The following is a 21963-nucleotide window of genomic DNA, read 5'->3' on the forward strand; positions in this document are numbered from 1 at the left end:
TCTCACTTTACAGCGATGCTGCAGTTTCCAGCAGCACATTTGCCAGTGATTGTGTCACCTCATAGGTTTAGTGGACTCTGTATCAAAACAGCATTTACAGTACTCTGGAATGTTGAAAGATTATAACTCTATAGCTGAGATCCATTTATAAGAGCATTTTTTTTATTAACACTCTAAGTATTACAGTAATTATGGTACATATCACATGCTGTGTGTAGGGGTATAAAAGTTGATTAGCACCTTTTATTAAATAAAACCAAACCACATTGTTGATAAACAACATTTTCTTGAGCAGTCAGGAAAGAATGTGCACATCTAATAATAAGAAATTTTCTTTTCAACGGTCTTAAGAGGAGAAACAATTGTGCACAAAATTTATGATTACATGTAATTTTATGACTCTTATTACATGTTTATTTATGTCAAAGTTTAACATGGCATTTTTCGCTTCCGTCTGGGAAATTATTCCATCTGGGAAATTATTCTTTTTTGAGATGTTGTATATTAAATGCTTGCTTGTACACATCACCATTTTATTTCACATCGTACAACGCATGGTCGGCTGATGCGTGGTAAAATGTCCTTACTACTAAACAGGATGATGTCATCTTTAGGGGTTTGACACATGTCATACCTCTCTTGGGGAGGTGGTGTTTTCCCTGGTTTCGTCCTCCAAATTCAATTGGTGTTTCTTACAGGGGCGATTCCCTTCTCTGTTGCAGTCCACATTATTGACATGGCTCAGAGAGAGGAAAAATAAAGAGCTTGAAGAAACAGGTTTCCCTGGTCCACACTTGAAAAGTAAGACTACAGTGGTACCTTGGTTCTCGAACTTAATCCATTCCAGGAGTCCATTCGACTCCCCAAACCGAAAACCAAGGCGTGGCTTCCGGTTGGCTGCAGGAGTTTCCTGCATCAGACATTTGGCTTCTGAAAAACGTCGGCAAACCAGAGGGTAAAGCTAATGATGGCTGCCTTTACTACACACATTTGGGAATTACAGATGGGGAGAATGCTGTGCTAACAGAATGTTGGACTAGGTGAGCTACTGCCCTGATCTACCACAGCTTTTCTTATGTTCTTACTTAGAGTAGCATATCACTGATTATTTTTTTAAAAATACAATTTCTCTAGGAATTCTTTAATGCTGCAGTCATCTTGGCTGACAGGCCACACTTATAATGATAGGTAAACAAGGTAAAGGTAAAGGACCCCTGGACGGTTAAGTCCAATCAAAGGCGACTCTGGGGTTGTGGCGCTCATCTTGTTTTCAGGCCGAGGGAGCTGGCGTTTGTCCACAGACAGCTTTCTGGGTCATGTGGCCAGCATGACTAAATCACTTCTGGCACAACAGGACACTGTGACAGAAGCCAGAGTGCACGGAAACGCCATTTACCTTCCCGCCACAGCAGTACCTATTTATCTACTTGCACTGGTGTGCTTTTGAACTGCTAGGTTGGGCAGGAGCTGGGACAGAGCAACAGGAGCTCACCCCATTGCGGGGATTCGAACTGCCGACCTTCTGATCAGCAAGCCCAAGAGGCTCAGTGGTTTAGACCACAGCGCCACCTGTGTCCCTACTTATAATGATATTGCTGGCTTACCATTGGAGTTGTCACCATGTGCCACTTGAAACAGAAGAGTGGCTGTGTGTACTTTAGTTTTGGTTACCATCATAATGTAAACTTTTAAAATCTCACAGAATTATTACAGCTTTGGGCATATTACCATAACATAGCAACATGAAACCGTCATTCGAAAGAGTTCACCATGTTCCCACTTCCATATTTCCTCTCTGTGTGTCGATAAAAATGTTTGAAGGGGAAGGGAAGTAATTTTGATTTCTTTTTTTTTTTTTTACTTAAAGCTCCAAAATTTCTGTAGCCACTATCATGCATCTTTTATAAACTTTGACCAACAGAATGCTGGCTGTTTCCATGGGCATAGCCAAGAGGGGGGGAAATTAATCAAAATCAATACAAATCTGAGGTTATGTCCCCCTCCCCAAAATCCTTGCCATGCCCATGGCTTTTTCCCTTTCAAAACCAAACAATTGCAGTGTTGTGAGGAGTAGAGTACCAAGTTCAGGAACGACAAGGCAAGTAACATATGGCTTAATATAAAAAAACTCAACCTCTGCCAACTTCTCTAGCTGTTTCATATTTTATTTGTCTTGGAAGAGACTTGATAGAAAATAACTCTGGGGCGAACAAGGCTTGTTCTTCACTCATACTCAATATACCACAAACCCTGGAAAGAGATCAGTCACAGTGTAACCTTTCCCCCTATCATTTTTTAACCCCTTCTTATAAAAACCTATTACAAATAGGTCACCTGACTCCCTACTTTCATGCCCTTTCAGCACCCCTGGCTATAAATAAATATAGCTATTTTTATACATGATGAGATTTGCACCAGCTGTCTTTACAGTTTCCTAGAGCATATATAATTGTGTCCTTTGCCCTTCCTGCAGTTCTTTCTTTGCCATTTCCCCCTCTGCTGTACTAAAACACAGTTCTTTCCTTTCTTTGAAAGACGTGACGGCTCTTTCACCCAGTTCGTGAAAGCAACACGGTCTCCATTGTTCCATCTGAACTGGCCTGGATTTCTTCTGTCGTTGAAGCCTGTAACAAATTCAGATGTGCAAGTTGACCATCATATAATTGACAAAGTGTTCAGAACAACCTGACCAGTCTCTCACAAATATTCTTAGGCTGCATACATACCCAGACCCTCCAAGTGTCCCTGTTTTCCAGGGACAGTCCCAGATTTATAAAAACTGTCCTCGTTTCTGAATTGAACCTGTAATGTCTTGCTTTTCCTTAGGATGCTCCTATTTTCACTAGAGAAATGTTGGAGGGTGGGCAGTTATGAGACCCCCAAGCTAAGCAGATAAGGACCTATACAACCTTTAGAAGACATCTGAAGGCAGCCCTTTATAAAAACAAGGTTTAAAAAATATTTAACGCTTTATTATGGTTTATATATGTTGGAAGTCACCCAGAGTGGCTGGGGCAACCCAGCAGATGGGTGGGGTATTATTATTATTATTATTATTAAATAGGATGTCCCTATTTTCATCAGAGAAATGTAGAAGGGTATGCATACCATACATTTAAAGCACATTCACAGAATCCTGGGAACGGACATTTGTTAAAGGTGATGGGAATTGTGGGGGGCTTTGTGGGGGGATAAACGACAGTTCCCAGAATTCTTGGTGGATGGGTAATCTGAATGTGTTTCAAACGTATGGTGTGCTTGCAAATCCAAAGAACGGGTTATACATTGGGGGTGCTTTCTTGTAAAAACAAACTCCAATTTAAAACGTAAAACTAGCAGGGGAAACAGGACAGGCAAAGTTGCTTTAAGTGTAGATTTAGTACCTGTAATAGGGAACTACAACAACTGGCTCCAGCTACTGACCCTTGGCCAGGGCTGTGATGCCATCTGGTTAAGGCCTGCTCCCCGTTAGACCCTGAGCCATATGAAGCTGAGCCATGAGCTCTTAGGGCAGGAGGGAAAAGCTCCAGAAGAATGAAGCCGGCTGGGAGAAAGGCCAAACCATTGAAGAGCTCCAAGGACAGAGCTGGTGAGCTTGGAAGTTCAATGCCAGAAACCTGGAAGACCAGAAATTCACCTTCTACACAACAGCAGCAAAGATAATTTAAGCAGGGAAATGTTTTGAAAGAATGGTATTTGGAAATTACCATCCTAAAGACCAGGAGAGGAAAAAAATGTCAACCTTGGTGTTATATATTTTGAGGGAAATGTGGGCCAGAGGCTGAAGAGTAGACAGTCTGTTGTACTGTATACCTACCTGTCCAGAAGGGTCTTCTTCCACTGAAGTCCCACAGCCACTGCATGTGTGTTTTAGAAGCCACACTTACTAAACTGCCATGGTACCTAAGCTCAGCAAAGGAGAGAGGGGTTTTTAGACTCAGAATCATAGACTTGTAGAGTTGGGACCCTGAGGATCATCTAATCCAACCCCCTACAATGCAGGAATATTCAGCTGTCCCATATGGGGATCGATCCTGCAACCCTGGCATTATCTGCACCACACTCTAACCAACTGAGCTATCCAGAAGAAGCATCCATTCTGCCGATAAAGAGGTGATGTACGGTTACTATATCTCAACGAGCTTATGGATAATGAACGTCAAAACTGAGAGTCACTAAAACCCTTTTTTTGGGGGGGGGGGAAATATTGGGAAAGCATGCTGAGAAAAGATACACACAGTGGTACCTTGCTTTTCAGACATCTCAGAAGTCGAATGTTTTGGCTTTCAAATGCCGAAAACCCGGAAGTAACTGCTTCAGTTTTTGAATGCTCTTCGGAAGCAGAACGTGCCACGCGGCTTCCGTATTGGGTTTTCTGGATGTAAATGCTTCTGGAAATGCCTGCTTTGGTTTTCGAACGTTTTGGAAGTTGAACGGTCTTCCGGAATGGATTATTTTTGAAAATCAAGCTTCCACTGTATTGTGAAACAAGCTGTGATGTACATGTTACAGTGGTGCCTTGGGTTAAGAACTTAATTTGTTCCGGAGGCCTGTTCTTAACCTGAAACTGTTTTTAACCTGAGGTACCACTTTAGCTAATAGGGCCTCCTGCCGCCGCCGCACGATTTCTTTTCTCATCCAGAAGCAAAGTTCTTAACCCGAGGTACTGTTTCTGGGTTAGCGGAGTCTATAACCTGAAGCGTCTGTAACCTGAGGTACCACTGTATAAGGTTCTATTTACAATCCAGAGGTACCGGTATCTACATTTTGTTAAACAAAGGGTGTGTGTGTGTGATCAATGGCTTTGATCAAACAAACTGCAAAGAGAACTTTGGAATAGGGGTTTAACCACCTACACTCTACACTGAAATCCCTCACATCCTCCCTAAACCTTTGCAAAAACAGATGTAACTTTGGTATTAACTTTTACTGGCAAGAGTATAATTTCTACAGTAACACACTGTATGCGACATTAAACAGCAGGGAACACATATATAAGAGCTCCTTACTGTTCCCTGCAATCCCGGGCAGCTACGGTCCACGTAACTTTTGGATCGCTGATCAGGATGTAGCAGCTTCCATTATGATGGGTCCAACCGGGAGGGCAGGTAATCACATTAACACCCTAGAATTAGATGGTTTCATTTCAGTATTATTTCCTTCCGTGTTCCCACCTTCTGAAAGAAGTGTCCTTTGGAAGCTGAGCTAGCTCAGAGAATTCAGAAAATCTGGGCCCTGGCTGTTCCCTCAATGGCATTTGGATATCAGCTGGAGGGTTCAATCTCCTCCGGCTTTTGCCATGAGCCCCTCTGTCCTGCACCACTGCTTGCTTTCCCAAGTAACAACAACAACATAGAGTTGAAAGGGACACCAAGGGTCATCTAGTCCAACCCCCTGAAATATATTCTTGAATGCTGCAGCAGTGACGCTAGAGATAATAATAATAATAATAATAATAATAATAATAATAATAATAATAATAATTTTATTTATATCCTGCCCTCCCCAGCCGAAGCCGGGCTCAGAGTGGCTAACAACAATAAAAGTAACACAGCATTCTAAAATCAATTCAAAATCAAATTAATGTCAACCATTGGGCTTGAGTTCTGTGAGGATTACCAAAGGAGGGGGTCAGACTGTGCCTTGGCCAAAGGCCTGGTGGAATAGCTCTGTCTTGCAGGCCCTGCGGAAAGATGTCAAGTCCTGCAGGGCCCTAGTCTCTTGTGACAGAGCTTTCCACCAGATCAGGGCCACAGCTGAAAAAGCCCTGGCTCTAGTTGAGGCCAGCCTAACCTCCCTGCGGCCTGGGACCCCCAAGATGTTTTTGTTTGAGGACCGTAAGGTCCTCTGTGGGACATATCAGGAGAGGCGGTCCCATAGGTACAAGGGTCCTAGGCCGTATAGGGCTTTAAAGGTTAAAACCAGCACCTTAAACCTGATCCTGTACTTCACCGGGAGCCAGTGCAGCTGGTATAGCACCAGGTGAATGTGATCCAGCAGCAAGGACCCCGTAAGGAGTCTCAACGCGGCATTCAACACTCGCTGGAGTTTCTGGGTCAGTCTCATGGGCAGCCCCACGTAGAGTGAGTTACAATAATCAAGTCTGGAGGTGACCTTCGCATGGGGTAGAGCCATGAAATTGCCCTCCTGAAACTGCTGTCAGGATGGGACTTGGGTGAGCAAGACTGAGACTAGGCAAGCATTTATTCACCCAAAGAATCTTGGGAACTGTAGTTTACCCACCACAGAGCTACAATTCCCAGGACCATTAACAAACTACAGTTGTCAGGGGTCTTTATGTGGGGTTTGTGTGCTTTAAATGTATGGTGCGCTTGCAGCCCTAGTACAACAGAGGGACAAGGGAAACATGACCAAACAGATCCATTAAATCAGTTTATATATGTCTGTCTGCTTCTACAATCCTGCTTTTGATTTGCTGAAAACTGGCTATTTTGAGACAAATTTAAAGTTTGTGTTTTATTTATTTTATTTTCCTTTTATTTATTTTTTAAACATTCGTCCAGCAGATTTCTACCTGGTCTGCATTACTCCACAGAGTCCAGGAATGACCATCACACTGAAACATCTTCTGAGTAATTCCTTCAAAATGCAAGAGACCCTTCAAACCTGGCGTGCATCTGTTTGGAAAGGAAAGGCTCTGGACCTGAAAGAAAAATGGATTTTTGGCAAAAAAAGACAAAACAATCAATTTTTATTTTTATTTTTAGTCTCTTTCTCCAGCACTGCAAGCCAGTCTCTTGCATTTCTAATGCTAATGTTCTTCATAGCTTTTTAAAAACATTGTGCTGGACAGATTTTTGCTGATAGATGTTTGTACAATCTCAAATATGATATCCCTGAATAAATCAATGAAGATTTGTGATTCAGGTCTTTCAGGAACATCCTTGGAATAGTCTCCACAACTTTATTGCTTTTACTGTTTTCTTAAGCTGAACAATTTGTTTTCAGAAGATACACACACATACACATTATATATGTTTAATGTTGCTTTAAATATTCATCTTTTGGGTTTTTAACTTTTTCAGAATACTGTGCATAAACAAACAGGGAATAGAAGATACCAGAATGCTAGAGTCTGCTTGCGGAACTTCCATTTCCTCGAGGGGAGCCATATTTTTCCTTGGCTCTCTTTGGTTAATTACTGACGTGGCTGCCATGTTGTTTTTGTTAGGCAATGGGTTGTCATCCTCCACTTTGAGCACTGCCATCCCATGGTACTTGATGAGAAAGAATGACCAAACAACAAACAAACAAACAAACAAACAAACAAACAAACAAACAAACAACAAAAACAGATAGAGAGAAAGGATAATTCCTCACTAGTCAGCTCCAAAGCTGTCTTTGTCACAGAACTAAAAAGAGAGTTTTTAAATACAAGCTGTCTTTAAGGCTCAAATTACACATGACAACAGTTTGACCACATCTTTAAACTGGGTTTGCCCCAAATTTATGTATAAAATGGAGTGAGGGCCCAATTTTAAGAAGAGCATGCAAATGGAGTTGCTAAACTCCTCACCCTGGTGGTCTACCATGATATCATTTTTCTGTCAGCTATATTCACTTTTCACAGGAAAAGGAAGGGTTGTTTGGTTATAGGATCTGGGGGCGGGGGAGAGAAAATAACTGCCCTTCTAATATATCATGTTTGCTCTTAAAGGAGCTAAACCTGGGCTGCACTTCTCACCTCCATCTTGTCTCAGACATGATTAGTGGCAGAGCCTCTTTAAAAACATTACCATCATGTGCAATTTTAGTCCAAAAGAAAAAAGGGTAAAATGGAATATGACTTTAAAATGGAATATAACTTTAAAAACTCAGTTACTATCACTAATCAGGTTGTATATACAGGTAAGCTATAACAAAAGAAGGATTAAAAGTGTATGTTGCTGCAAAATCATGTTCTTACTTTAAAAAAGACACCAGTGCCATTTCTAAAAGTGAAAGAAGGACGAACCTGGAAGGAAAAGAAGATCAAATGTTCACAGCATTTCTTAATAAAGAAAGCAAAATACAATTTTTTTGTACTTTAGTGAGATGGTGGGAGTGGAGGTGACAACCTGAGTGTCTATATCACCTATCTATCTATCTATCTATCTATCTATCTATCTATCTATCTATCTATCTATCTATCATCTATCTATCTATCTATCTATCTATCTATCATCTATCTATCTATCTATCTATCTATCTATCTATCTATCTATCATCTATCTATCTATCTATCTATCTATCTATCTATCTATCTATCTATCATCTATCTATCTATCATCTATCTATCTATCTATCTATCTATCATCTATCTATCATCATCATCTATCATCTAGCTAAGGCTAACTAAATATTCATCTACCTCACATAATGCAAAAAGGAAGAGGGGTGGGGTAGGGTAGGGTACCCAGCCAGTCCATAGATCACAGGAGGTTCTACAGTAGAACTTCTACCCATATAGCTCCCTATAGAGCTAAGAAGGGCAAATTGTGCCACAACTATTTGCAGCCCTCTAGAGAAATACCTGTAGAACAAACACATCCAGGTTAAGTAAAAGGTTAAGTAAGACGTAAGAAACTCAACCTCGTTTGGGTATTAACCAATCTGTCCTAGGGAACATTCCAAATTCCAAAAGCAGGGGTGGTGATGATAGTGATTCTTACAATTCCATAGCACTTAAACATCCTGTCTCTAATTTGGTTAGTTTTATAATCTGTTATCACTTGGGAGCAATTTCTCATTGCAAAGGCAGGCTTTTAATAATCCACACATCTACTATATACTGTAGTTTTGAAAGTGGTTTGTCTGTCTGTCTGACCCCCATAGGTTTGATGCCCCTCAATATATTGTTGCCAAACTCAATTCGAGGTTGCCACTTTGAATCAAGGTGACAGACTGAACCTTTCAAAATTCTGCACTGATTTTCACATCTGATTTCAAAATTTCTTAGAATTCCCATGCAATGCCAGGTTGGGGGAAAATTTGGACCCCAGGTGGCCATTATGTAGATCCCCAAACCCCAGGAAACATCTGCATAGAAAATTTGAAGAGAGCCTTATCTAGAATGGATTTTGCTCACTAGCTTCTTTCTTCCCACAACAAGACTTTAAATTTCCTAAAGACATGAAGGTGACATGGCAGAAGCATCATGTCATATGATGTGCATGTCAATTGCACTGACATCTTCGGTTTTTCAGACTTTGCCATTCTTTTTTAAAAAAACCCTACTTCAGCAACATCTGTTTGACCCGTAGCAAGACAAAATAAGTGGGTACACGAAGGCCAAGAGTGTCCTAGTCACAAAACCTTTGCTGCTCTTGACTGTTGTCTCTGACTGTTGCCAACCTAATCAGTGCTCAGTTCAAAACGAATCATTAAATCATGTGAGATATTCATACAGAAGTACATACACACAGACACCCCAACTTTGGAATAATTGTATCCTCCCACTGTTTGAGAAGCAATCCTTACTATTTTGCCATTTCCAAGGGCTCTTAGCCGGCTCCTTCCAAGATTCACCGAGTTGAATTCTGGTAATTTGTCCCTTCTCTGCACTACTATCTCTTTGGAAGCGGGCAATGGGATCCCTTCCAAATGAACAGTGCCATGCCTGGAAGATGAAGAGGGGCCTGGAAGCAATATTCCTTTCATCCATAAGTTGTGAATGTTTTGGCTTGAGGAGTGGAATGAGCTGCACTGACCTGAAAGCAAACAAGATGGCAGATGGTCAGTTCTTTTTATATAAAACAGATAGCTGGTCACATTGATGTGGGCGATGAAACAGCTTGTCATTAGGAGTAAGATGATTTTTCATCTGATGTTGATTTGTTGTTTTTCTTTTCTTAACTAGTCCTTGTTTCTGAACTTTATCTGCCAACTTAAAAGGAATTTTAGAAGTTCTAAGGAAGATATTTTTAAGCATCAACAACATCCTTTGTTTCTTAAATTGCATACACACATAGACCAGAATCAGGTTTCCATGGTGGAGCAAAGGCCACTTATTCTTCTCCATCTGAGTGTACTTGACGTTGTTTGAGCCAGGCATCTGCAAGGCCACTGTGCACATCAATTGCTCAGGGTTTGCCTTCCCCATTTTATCCTTAGAAAACCCTATGAGGTAAGTCAGGCTCAGAGTGTCTGATGTATCCAAGGTCATCCAGTGAGCTCCGTGGCCTCAGCAGAAAGTTGAACCAAGATCTCCCAGTACACTGGCTCCCAGTATGTTTTCGAGCACAATTCAATGTCTTGGTGCTGACCTTTAAAGCCTTTGAAATGGTCTTGGCCCTGTATACCTGAAGGAGCATCTCCACCCTCATTGTTCAGCCCAGACACTGAGGTCCAGCTCTGAGGGCCTTCTGGCGGTTCCCTCATTGTAAGAAGTGAGGCTACAGGAAACCAGGCAGAGGCCCTTCTCAGTAGTGGCACCTACTCTATGGAACGCCCTCCCATCAGATGTCAAAGAGATCAATAATTATATGACATTCCATAGACATCTGAAAGCAGCCCTGTAGAGGGAAGTTTTTTAATGTTTGATGTTTTATTATGCTTTTATATTTGTTAGAAGCCTCCCAGAGTGGCTGACGCAACCCAGTCAGATGGGTGGGGTACAAATAGTAAACAACCTCTTCTTCTTATCTGCCTTGTCCTGGTGATTTTGGCTCATGGACCAGATGTTCCCCAGCCCTGTCTTACTCCAAGTACCTTTAAACATGACACCACACTCTCTCTTCAAACTGAACCTGCAATACCTGGGTTTACATATAGTCAAGGCTGCTTTTTAGGGCATAGCACCCACAAGGTGGTATACACAACAAGATAAAAAATGCATTAAGACATATTTAAAATAGCTTATCAATAAAGGTATCCACCGAAACTGTTCAGGGCCTCAAAGCTAGCTTTACTGTTAGGAAAGGTGACCTGGAATAACTAGGTTTCTGTGCCTCTCTGCCTGGAGCTTGGCACTTCCTCCTGGCCATACCCCGTCACCAGCCCTGCCCCATGGTTTTGTCTAGCTGGAATGGGACCTTGAATTCCAACAATGCCTCCTCCTTGTCTGGGAAGCAGGAGTGTGTGTGTTTGTGTGTGGGGGGGGGAGGGAACTAGCCTGCTGTACAAAGTTAAAATTTACATTTGTTGTTTCGACTATTTTTGCCCCAACCCTGCTCACCATTGGCATGCGACTCTCAAAAGGTTGCTCCAAAGGCAATGTGAAAAGATTCCTCACCCCTAGCCTACATTCCTGGTGCCATTCACAAATACAGTGGTACTTCAGGTTACAAACGCTTCAGGTTACAAACGCTTCAGGTTACAGACTCTGCTAACCCAGAAATAGTACCTCGGGTTAAGAACTTTGCTTCAGGATAAGAACAGAAAACACATGGTGGTGGCGCGGCGGCAGTGGGAGGCCCCATTAGCTAAAGTGGTGCTTCAGGTTAAGAACAGTTTCAGGTTAAGAACAGACCTCCAGAACGAATTAAGTTCTTAAGCCAAGGTACCACTGTAGTTTGGAAGGGGTTTCTACATCTCAGGGAAGAGTATGGCAGATTGCCTCTGCCATAGACAAATGGTCTTTGGTCAGGCGAGGAGATGGAATGGGCCCATAATATAGCCTCATGCACAAAACAATGCCCATGCTTCAGAGTTATTGAGCTTCAGCTAATGTGCCCCTAATCCTGCTAGAGTTGTGGGTACATAACTACAGGTCTGAGTCAGTGGATAGGAATTTGCATTCCCACCCCACTTAAAATACAAATGGCACAACACAACCCTGTCCCCACTCTGAAGTACAAATGGGAACCACAGTGCACATCTTGCATTCAAATGCTTCACATGATGTAGATGCACAATTAGATGCAATATGAGATCAAGATTACCAGCCACACAAAAGAAACTGTTTACAGACACTTGTTTCTGCACATTGGATTTTCCTTGCTCAACCGGAGTGCAAATATTTAAGGATCTTTTTTTAAAAAAACAACAACACCATGAGTCCCAGCAATTCTTCTTTTAAAAATCAGCCATTTGTTTAAGCAAATGTGGTTTTTTTATATTAACGATATGGCCTTTTAGAAAGATATGATAGTAATTAGGGACTTCCCCTGAGTACACTGCCTGTCCAAGAAGTGAAAAAGTTCTATAGTTAATAGAAAATTGTGTGTGTGTGTGTGTGGGGAGCTTCACTAGTTCCTCAAGAGGGGCTTCTCATGAAAGCAATGCTGCAAGCCAAAAATCAAACTCATCCATTAGGAAAAGCTCTTTTTTTGGGGGGGGGAGGGGGAGTGCTGTTTTTCCCTCTTGCTCTCGTTGATTCCTTCAAGCTGTGCTTCCTAAGCAGAAGAAGAATAGACATTGCCAGAGGAGGAAAGGTTTGAAACTGTCAAGGCTATTTTCTTTTTTAAATAAAAACACGAAGCATTTTGATCTGAAGGTAAGTGTTAGCAACAACATTTATGTGTTGAAAAATAAGTCGCTTATCAGCCAAGATTGGTCCAGATTTTATTAAGAAGATCAAAAGAGAATACCTCCTTTTGAGTCCAAAATTTTCACTGCAGCTTTTGTCCTACTGCCAAGAACAGCATTCACAGGAGAGATGAGAACCACTTCAAAGACCTCATCGTCTTCCTCTAATCCGTCATAGGTAATTGCTATATTCCACATCTTGGTTGACATCCCTACCAGAAGTAAACATTTTAATTACACTTTAATTGCTTTTTCAATCAACCTAGGTGTCGAAGAAATATATTAATTAACATGTCTACAGCTACAACAGACTAGCTTGTATGTACCATTGTGTTCCTGCCCACTGATTGGACTCCTGTGGTTTTTCCAAATAACACTAACTAGAGACCAAATTTGTTCCTGAGCAATGATGATTCCATTCACACAGTAACAAAGATCTGTTTTCTATAGAGTGGGAAATAATAGCAGGCAGTTCAGGGGGAAGGGCCGGATCGTCATGTAAATTTCAAAAAGAAATAAAAAGTGCTCCTCATCTTGAAATCTTAATTACAGAGAATCCACTATTGTTTTGAAATATTGTCATTATCAATCATCCACGACTAGTTCTGTTTTCAGTGTCAAGTACTTTGTTGCAAAGCCGGAGTCTTCATTGCAAATACCACATAATTTGTTGGCATCGCACTATCTATGAACTAAGGTAACTAGTACTGCATAAAGCTGCATCTGAAAATCACACAGGAGGAAGACAGAGATGGGAATCTGAGTTGCCACTAATACTGAGGCAAAACTGGAGGCTTCTGTTGGGCAAAAGGTCCAAGGAGTTTTGATGGAAGCAAACATCTGTCGGAGGGTATAACACCATGATCACCACTGAATTTCGCTTCGTGCAAAATTGCAAAGCCAATTCTGAGGTTCTCGCCTGGGCAAAAGATCAGAGGAATTTCAAAGGAAGGAAAAAAATGGAGGGGGGAGGGGAAGAGCCTTGGCGAGAGCGGCAAAACTTCTCACACAACTTTGAAGGAGAAGCTGGCAGACTACAGCTCTGGAAGTTAAAAGCAAAGGCCAATGCTTACCACCCTCCTAGACCATTAAACCCTGACTGGCCTCTGCAAAGGTGCCATAGTTTATTGTGAGTGTCTCAGAGCATGGACTGACCACAGGGAAAGACCAAATTCCAGTGCCCACACTCCAGAAAGGTGCTAAGCTGGCACAGACTTTCTATGTCATGGAGCAGGTTCGTGTGGAGTATCACTTATATGTGTTACAGCAGCCGTTCATACAATAATCTTCCCACAAGACTGTTAGTCCCCTTTGTGGGCAGTCACAGAAATGAAAGGAACATACAGGGACCCTGTTTCCCCTTAAGACAATTTGTACATGCAATGATTTCAGCCTCTGTATAGGCTGCATCCACACCATGTATTTAAAAGCACATCACTTCCACCAAAGAATCCTGGGAACTGTAGTTTAAATGTGTGGGTGCGCACAGCCTTGGATGGAACGGTTTATATATAAGCTAAGCTGTAATTTTAATTATATCTCCTGCTCTCCGACCCTGAATGCTTCCCAGAGCGGCAAGCGGTTAAAAACAGTTCATTAAAACAACCAGTTACCAACAGTAAAACATTAAAATGGCAGAACTCTTAACAAGAGGTACATGTTAAAACCACGTAAAATCAGCCAGTAAAGAACACACAGACACATATCAATAATGACTTAAACATCTGGACAAATGAGAAGATATTGAAAAGTTAAGAAACTCAATGGCAAGAAACATTTTCTTTTTTTGTAAGCAATTTCTATTGAAAAATGTCAACATAGGTGAAGGTAAAGGGACCCCTGACCATTAGGTCCAGTTGTGGATGACTCTGCGGTTGCGGCGCTCATCTCGCTTTATTGGCCAAGGGAGCCAGCGTTCAGCTTCCGGGTCATGTGGCCAGCATGACTAAGCCACTTCTGGTGAACCAGAGCAGTGCACAGAAACGCCGTTTACCTTCCCGCTGGAGTGGTACCTATTTATCTACTTGCACTTTGATGTGCTTTTGAACTGCTAGCTTGGCAGGAGCAGGGAGCTCACCCCGTCGCGGGGATTCGAACCGCCGACCTTCTGATCGGAAAGCCCTAGACTTTGTGCTTTAACCCACAGCGCCACCTGCATTCAATTTTTATTGAAAAATGTCAACATAGAATACAATAAAAAGCCAGGAGATTGGCTCTAATGGCTTGAGGACCCACTTCTTAAGGGGCATTGCATCCACATTAAGACAGGGTGAAACCCACCTCTCACCACAGTACCTCTGTTTTGTCTGCACTGAATGTCAGTTTATATCACACTACCTGTTCACCACTTTCAATAAATAAATTAATTTTCAAGTTACTGCCCTCCGAGGCAGAGCTTACCTGGATCAAACTGAATAAGTTTAGAAGGAGCCGCAGTAAAATCCTTTCCTGATGAAGCAGTTACTTCATTGATCTAAGGTAGAAAATGGACAGAAAATGCACAGTATGAGGGGCTGAAACAAAGACTTAGCTGGATCTCTAGTCACAAAAATAAGCAGCAATGTAGTGTGGGGATTTAGGCTGTTACACTTTTAATGCCCCATTTAATCTGTGACTGGAGCTTCCCTGTTTCTACCCTTGAACAGACTACACACCTTAGTAAGTTTAAAAATGCTTTACGTACACAGTTCCAAAATTCAAGTTCATGCATTTATTCATGCAGCAGCAAGTAAACACAGGCAGAAATCATGGGCTACAAGATGAAATAGCTCTAAGCATGCGGTTGGAGATTGTAGCAAGCAACCTCAGGCATGTCCAATCTCAGTGAGTTCCTTCCAGGTGAGAGGTTTGACCTAGCTGAGTCTAGCAATACAGATCTATGGTATTAATTCCTTCATGCATTGACTAGCATTACACATGCTATAGTTACAGTATATGAGTCTGTAATATCCCAAAGATTTGTCCAGTTTCTAACTAAGACCAGACCTTATCTCAGAAAGGGGAAACACTTTTCCTAGGAAGGTAAGTATGCCATTATGCTTAATGCCATGGTCTAGCAGAGAAGTCTTTATCAACAAAGTCTCCAGACAAATTCTTAAGTCAATGCAATTTGTCTACAGTGTTTCATTACAGCAAGTTAAAGGTCAGTTCAAACCCACAAAAAAATCCTCCCTCTATGCACCTGAAGAGTAGATGGAGTTTAGAGATTCTAAAAGAGGTTTCAAAATGGTGGGCATTTTTCTGTTGAGTCATTAAGATGCAAGAAGTGACACATAAAATGCCACATGGGGTGAAGAATGTGGTGGGCGCTAGAAGTGGTAAACAGTTAACACGAGTTGAAATTTCCCCCCTCGTTTTTTCATGCATGTTTGTATGTACATTTAATATGCTGATGAAGCAATCCAAAATGTTGTGACAACCTCTTGCATACAGTAGTATTCAATCAATGACTGTTGTGGGCAATGTATCTTGTCTGTGATACCAATGTGTCAGACACTCCAAGTGTACCTATTTTCCAGGGACGTCCCTGATTTAGAGAAGCTATCCCAGTTTCTAATTTGATCCCACTTTTCCTTAGATGTCCCTATTTTCATCGGAGAAATGTTGGAGGGGATGGAGTTATCCAACCCTACAGTGTCTGCAGACAATCCTGTATAGGGAAGGTTTTTTAAAAAAGTTTAATATTTTGCTATGTTTTTATATACAGTGGTACCTCTGGTTAAGTACTTAATTCGTTCCGGAGGTCCGTACTTAACCTGAAACTGTTCTTAACCTGAAGCACCACTTTAGCTAATGGGGCCTCCTGCTGCTACTGCGCTGCCGGAGCATGATTTCTGTTCTCATCCTGAAGCAAAGTTCTTAACCTGAAGCACTATTTCTGGGTTAGCGGAGTCTGTAACCTGAAGCTTATGTAACCCGAGGTACCACTGTATATTGGAAACTGCCCAGAGTGGCTAGAGCAACCAAATGAAATGTGTGGGGTTTATGGAATGGGACGTCCCTATTTTCATCCTAGAAATGATGGAGGGCATGGAGTTGTGTGTGTGTGTGTGTGTGTGTGTGTGCATGTGCACATTACTATTCCCTTAAAACCAGTGGTGTAAGTCTCCCATGCTACACAAAGGGTGATTTTTCTTGTGTGTGTTATAAATGCTACCAAGCTTTTGAGACGAGCGTAATAATTCATTTTGTTTTAATGGCAGGGACGAACATTAAAGTAGGTAGCAGCCAAAAAACAACAACCCACCATTTGGTTTAGGGGATAAAACTGCACCCCAAAAGCCTGAGCAGGGTAGTTCTTTCGACACAAGGTAGGTCAGTTGGACTTATTCTGAGAAGACTTGTGAAGGACTGCACTTTGCAAACTAGCACTTTGCAAATCCTTCAACATCCTTAAACTATGCTTTATTTTCAGTTCCTGATATGACAACATTACCTTCACTGCAACAAAGGCAGAATCTTTGATGTACCCAGATCGGGTGATCCTCAAAGGCAGCACCTCCACATTTTCGCAAACTTCATAAACATCCTGTTCTATTTCAATTTTTGACCATTTCAGTTCCAGTCTATTGGGGCAAAGGGAGAGAAAAAGAAAACACTGTATGCAGAAGAGGAGGAATTTGCAGAGAAAATCCAAAAGTGAAGTCCCTGATAGTTCAGGATCCAAGACAGCTGACATTTCTTTCTTGCTGTCTGTGCAAACATACATTTTCTACCAATGTATCACTGTGCTCAGGAGGAAACTGGTCCTAAGAGAGAAGCAAACAGGACTTAATTTGATAAAAGGCTTACCAGAGTTAAACCTTGGTTGTGCTTTCACGTTAAGGTTCAGTCCTCAAATTGCAATGTGTATTCACAGGAACAGAAGTGCCTTTGAGAATGCACAGAACATGCATTCCGCTCACCATGGAGTAGTGACAGCTGGTTTCCATGTTTTTAGAAGGCGTTTAGGGCAAACATGCAAACTTGCTGAGCTCTTTTGGGCCCCCTGGCTAATAATTTGGCTGAGGAAGAGACCCTCCCCCCAATGTTCAGGGGGCAGAGGAGGCTGAGTGTGGAGCCACAGCTTCTATGGCTGGGTTCTCCTCCTGTTGCTGGAGAAAGAGACCCTGGTGCCCCCTGACTTTTAGAAGACATCTGAAAGCAGCCCTGTTTAGGGAAGTTTTTAATGTTTGGTGTTTTACTGTGCTTTTAATATTCTGTTGGGAGCTGCCCAGAGTGGCTGGGGAAACCCAGCCAGATGGATGGGGTATAACGATGATGATGATGATGATGATGATGATGATGATGATAACCTCCACTCTGCTGAGACAGGCAAGAGAATAGCATTGTAAAAGTAGGCAGCAATGTGCAATAGTCAGACTCAAAGGCCTTCCTACTCTCATATGAAAGTGCCACATGCTACCTTTATCTGAAATCCTGAAGGGATACTGCCATCCAGTGTAGACAATACTGACAATACTGACGGACGAGTGGTCTGAATCCAGTTTCCAATCATTCTACTCCCTGTGGCTTCCCATTGATTAAAAAGCTTCTGGGCAGCAACTTCTGTTGGATGAAACCTGAGGCATAAATATCACCTGCACCCCACATATGGAACTGCCTGTAAGATCTCAACAGTTTGGAGCAAAGTCACTATTCCTCATTTATAGTTCCAGTTACAGATAGGTAGCCGTGTTGGTCTGCCATAGTCAAAACAAAACAAATTCCTTCCAGTAGCACCTTAAAGACCAACTAAGTCAGTTCTTGGTATGAGCTTTCGTGTGCATGCACACTTCTTCAGATACCTCATTTATAGGTTAGCAATACTTTTTGAAAAGCTGAATGCAGAGTCATCTAGTGGCCAGTTATGGAACTGAAGTGAATTCTTTACACATCACCATTTCCATGTGCCCCCAAAACAAATGCTTGAGTGCTGTTTTTCGAGGAAAAGGGTTGCCAGAACTCACCGTGAACACCTTCTCTCTTGTTCTCTTAAAATGGCAATGATACCCACCTGAGAGGTGCCGGAACTGGAAAAAATGCCCTGGTTATATCCACCAAGGTTTCTCCTCCAGAAAGCTTGGTTCAGTTACACTAAATTTAGTATCTAAAAGATCTGATATGATTTAAAACCCTTCCAACGATTGAAGAATGGAGAATGAAATTAATGGACCATGCAGAATTAGACAAGCTAACAGGAAAGATCCGAAACCGACGGGACCAGAGATTTACCGAAGACTAGAGTAAATTTACGAATTATATGAAAAGTATTTGTGATGATCAAATGACATTTGTAGGTTTGCAGGAAGTTCTGTGAAGAATATTATGGAAATATTGCTAAAATGATGAAAAGGAGATGATAGGTTAAGAAAAGTAAAGGCAATATAAAATTAAGTAATGCATAAGAAGGGTATAAGATGGAGGATCATCAGAGGTGCTGATGGAAGTCCAATAAGATTGTATTTGTAATAATTTCTGTGGTATGTTTTATAATTTGTATGTTAAAACTAATAAAATTGTATTTTTTTAAAAATAAAACCCTTCCAAGTAAAAAGAAAAGAACAGCAAAAAGAAAAAAAGAAAAAAGGTTCGCACACAAAACAGAACTGCATGCCCAATTTTTGTTTGTTTGAGTGGAAGTATATCAGATTTTAAACAAAGGAAGAAGGAGGCTCCCCACCATCTGAGTCTAATACTTACCATAGTATCGGTGCAGCGTAAACCAATTAGAGTAAACGGTATTTCTAGAAATGCACCCAAAGCAGCCCAAGAGGTTGTAAAGTTGTCTCTACTTAAAATAAAGCTGTACAGATGTACAGCATGCTTAACTCTGAGCAGGTACAGATGTTGCATTGCCCTTCTTGGAAGAATGAAAATTGGGAACATTTAAACAAGCAAGCATCCCCCAGATGTGGCGCTAATGCAACTCAAAATGTCCTAGGACCCGCAGGATTATTTCTTAGATTCATGCTGTTCTACACACCCACTCAAATTACTTGTGCTGCAATTGGATTTGTACGGCTCCCTTCTTTATTTGCCACCACTGTCATAAACAGGGCATTTGCAGGCTGCAGTTAGTTAAACATTATTAGAGGGAAGAAAGAGTTTGGAGGGATATTTCATCACATAGCTTACACCCTTTTGTTATGTGAAGTTTTTAAAAAACTCACTGAAAATTATTCCATATATTTGGGACATGTTACCAACCCAGATCTAGAGTGACCTCTAGCTGCAGAAAGCTGCATCTAGATGCAATTTTCGCATGCACAATTTAGCATCGGAATGTGCTTAATTTACAGTCAAACTTCCCATCTTACAAGCACATATATAACTAATAATTGCCATCATTAGTATTATTTCTGTCATATTTCACAGTGGGCAAATAGCTTGCCTGCCTTTCTCTGCTACCTTGAAGACTGTGTGTCTTGTCAACAAGTAAGAAAAGAGGATAAACCTTCCTAAATCTGAATGCTTGCATATACACTGGGAAAATGAAAAAAAGAACGAAAACATGATGGATTGGTGTTATGCCACAATCCATTGCATATTTGTGCAAACTGAAAATATCACTGTATACTTAAGTACAGGCTCTTTTCACAAATGTGAAAGGTTAAGGCTAAAGACTGCTTTCCAGAAGTGAAATTGTCTGATTTTGAAATCCTTCTCTTTAATCTCAGAAGTTTGTATGATTTAGGAAAGATGGTTTGTGACTGCCCAAGGATATTCTTCTCATCATCCCTTCCAAAGTGTCAGGATCAATCTCCAGTAATGAAAACAGATTCCAAGGTTGAAGGTGTAAGGCCATGTTAGATCATGCCAAATACTTTTCTAAATTTGAGAAAAACTAAAAACATAAAGCTGATAGACTTTCTTGAACAAGTATGTAAACTCTGATAACAAGAGTTCTGTGTATTTCAAAAGTCTTCATCTTACTTCAACAGTAAAATGTAGCATTTACCTATTTTCTGCCATTTATAGTCGCAAAAATGTTTTCTCTGACAACTTTTACCATAACATGCCACTTTCTCCTAGCCTGGCATCCTCACAGAGTTGTTTGTAAGAATAACAGGTTAATGTATGTGGAACACTTTGAATGTCGTAAAAGTCCTAAATATAATGTACATAATCACTAAGAGCCAACATAGCACCAACTCCCCAGACAATTCTCTTTCTAGATTTTTTTAAAGGCCTACAATTATTTTTTCTAACTGCTTCCTTCTAGCTCCTGTAAAGAATCCTGCCACACAAACCTGTGACCCAGTAAAAGGTCTCTGCTTCAAAACCTTCAGCAAGTGACCTGACTTAAGGGAGGAAACAAACAACAAATGCTATGAGCAATGCAAGTGTTTGGAGAAAGAAAGTTCTAACTTACATCTGAGGCATTGCAGAGTTTCCTTCAGGATCGGTAACTTGAATCTCCAGGTCTTCTGAATTCCCCTCCCAGTAACGGTCAATGACATAAAGTATGGTTTTGCTCTTTAAATCCTTCTGACTGAATTCATGCTGAATAAATCCGCCTGAGAAAATGAATGAAGAAATGTGACGTCAATCCACTATACCCAACAAACCAATACAGTGGTATCTTGGGTTACATACGCTTCAGGTTACATACGCTTCAGGTTACAGACTCCGCTAACCCAGAAATATTACCTCGGGTTAAGAACTTTGCTTCAGGATGAGAACAGAAATTGTGCTCCGGCAGCAGGAGACTCCATTAGCTAAAGTGGTGCTTCAGGTTAAGAACAGTTTCAGGTTAAGAACGGACCTCTGGAATGAATTAAGTACTTAACCCGAGGTACCACTGTATAACTTGCCATATTTAAGGGGCCCTGAGGAACTGGAGGTGACTTTCACTGTATCAAGCACTGAGGCAAATCTTCAGCTAATCTTCAATTGAGCTGGGTCTGCGTGCTTTACTATTATTCCCTTTGCCCATGGATAGCCCCAGCCATCTTGGTGCCTGAGATACCCTGAGCAAACAGTGCTCCTGCCACTCCCAAGTCAAGGGGCATGGTACTTAATGGCATTCAAATTATTTTGGCACCTGAGACAGAACCGCAACATCTGCTTCCTGGCAACAACCCCCCCCCCCACACAACAACAATAAATTAAATAATTGACCATTTCCTGCTCCTTCATTATATCCCAGTCTTAGGCAAACACCTCACTCTGTCTAATGGTAGGCCTGGCCGTGTCACAGCACCAAAAGTCTTCAGATGCATCTAACACATACAATTCCATAAGCCTTCACAGCATTTTTTCCCTAACACTTGCACCTTATGGTCAAGGGTGACATTGGGGGAGTGGTGAGGGCCCCTCAAAATTTTCAATAAGGGGGCTGGGCCCTTCAATATTCTGTGGTGATTTGCGCACACTGGGCATGCATGCCGTGTGACGTGCTGACATCACTCATGCGTGCTGCATGGCACGCTCACATCACACATCCAAGCCATGTGGCTTGCATGCAACATGGCACCATGTTGTGCGGCAAGTCAGTGCTCTTCAGGTGTTATG

The 21963-nt window shown here is 41.5% G+C and overlaps 1 protein-coding gene across 1 annotated transcript in view; it reads right to left on the reverse strand.

Moving 5' to 3' along the window:
* Nucleotides 1-526: 526 nt before the first annotated feature.
* FREM1 (FRAS1 related extracellular matrix 1) overlaps nucleotides 527-21963 on the reverse strand; it is a gene marked incomplete at its 5' end in the record, with an annotated part of 74442 nt that continues 53005 nt past the window's right edge. The window contains 11 exons of the mRNA XM_081845743.1: nucleotides 527-2624; nucleotides 3818-3903; nucleotides 5010-5125; nucleotides 6536-6664; nucleotides 7083-7238; nucleotides 7928-7975; nucleotides 9481-9710; nucleotides 12531-12680; nucleotides 14869-14941; nucleotides 16904-17033; nucleotides 20822-20966. Coding sequence (XP_081701869.1) covers nucleotides 2425-2624; nucleotides 3818-3903; nucleotides 5010-5125; nucleotides 6536-6664; nucleotides 7083-7238; nucleotides 7928-7975; nucleotides 9481-9710; nucleotides 12531-12680; nucleotides 14869-14941; nucleotides 16904-17033; nucleotides 20822-20966 — 1463 coding nt within the window. The 3' untranslated portion in view covers nucleotides 527-2424. The remainder of the gene's footprint in view (nucleotides 2625-3817; nucleotides 3904-5009; nucleotides 5126-6535; nucleotides 6665-7082; nucleotides 7239-7927; nucleotides 7976-9480; nucleotides 9711-12530; nucleotides 12681-14868; nucleotides 14942-16903; nucleotides 17034-20821; nucleotides 20967-21963) is intronic.

The sequence above is a fragment of the Podarcis erhardii genome, assembly GCF_964252035.2.
Source record: "Podarcis erhardii genome assembly, chromosome: 17".
Taxonomy (NCBI): domain Eukaryota; kingdom Metazoa; phylum Chordata; class Lepidosauria; order Squamata; family Lacertidae; genus Podarcis; species Podarcis erhardii.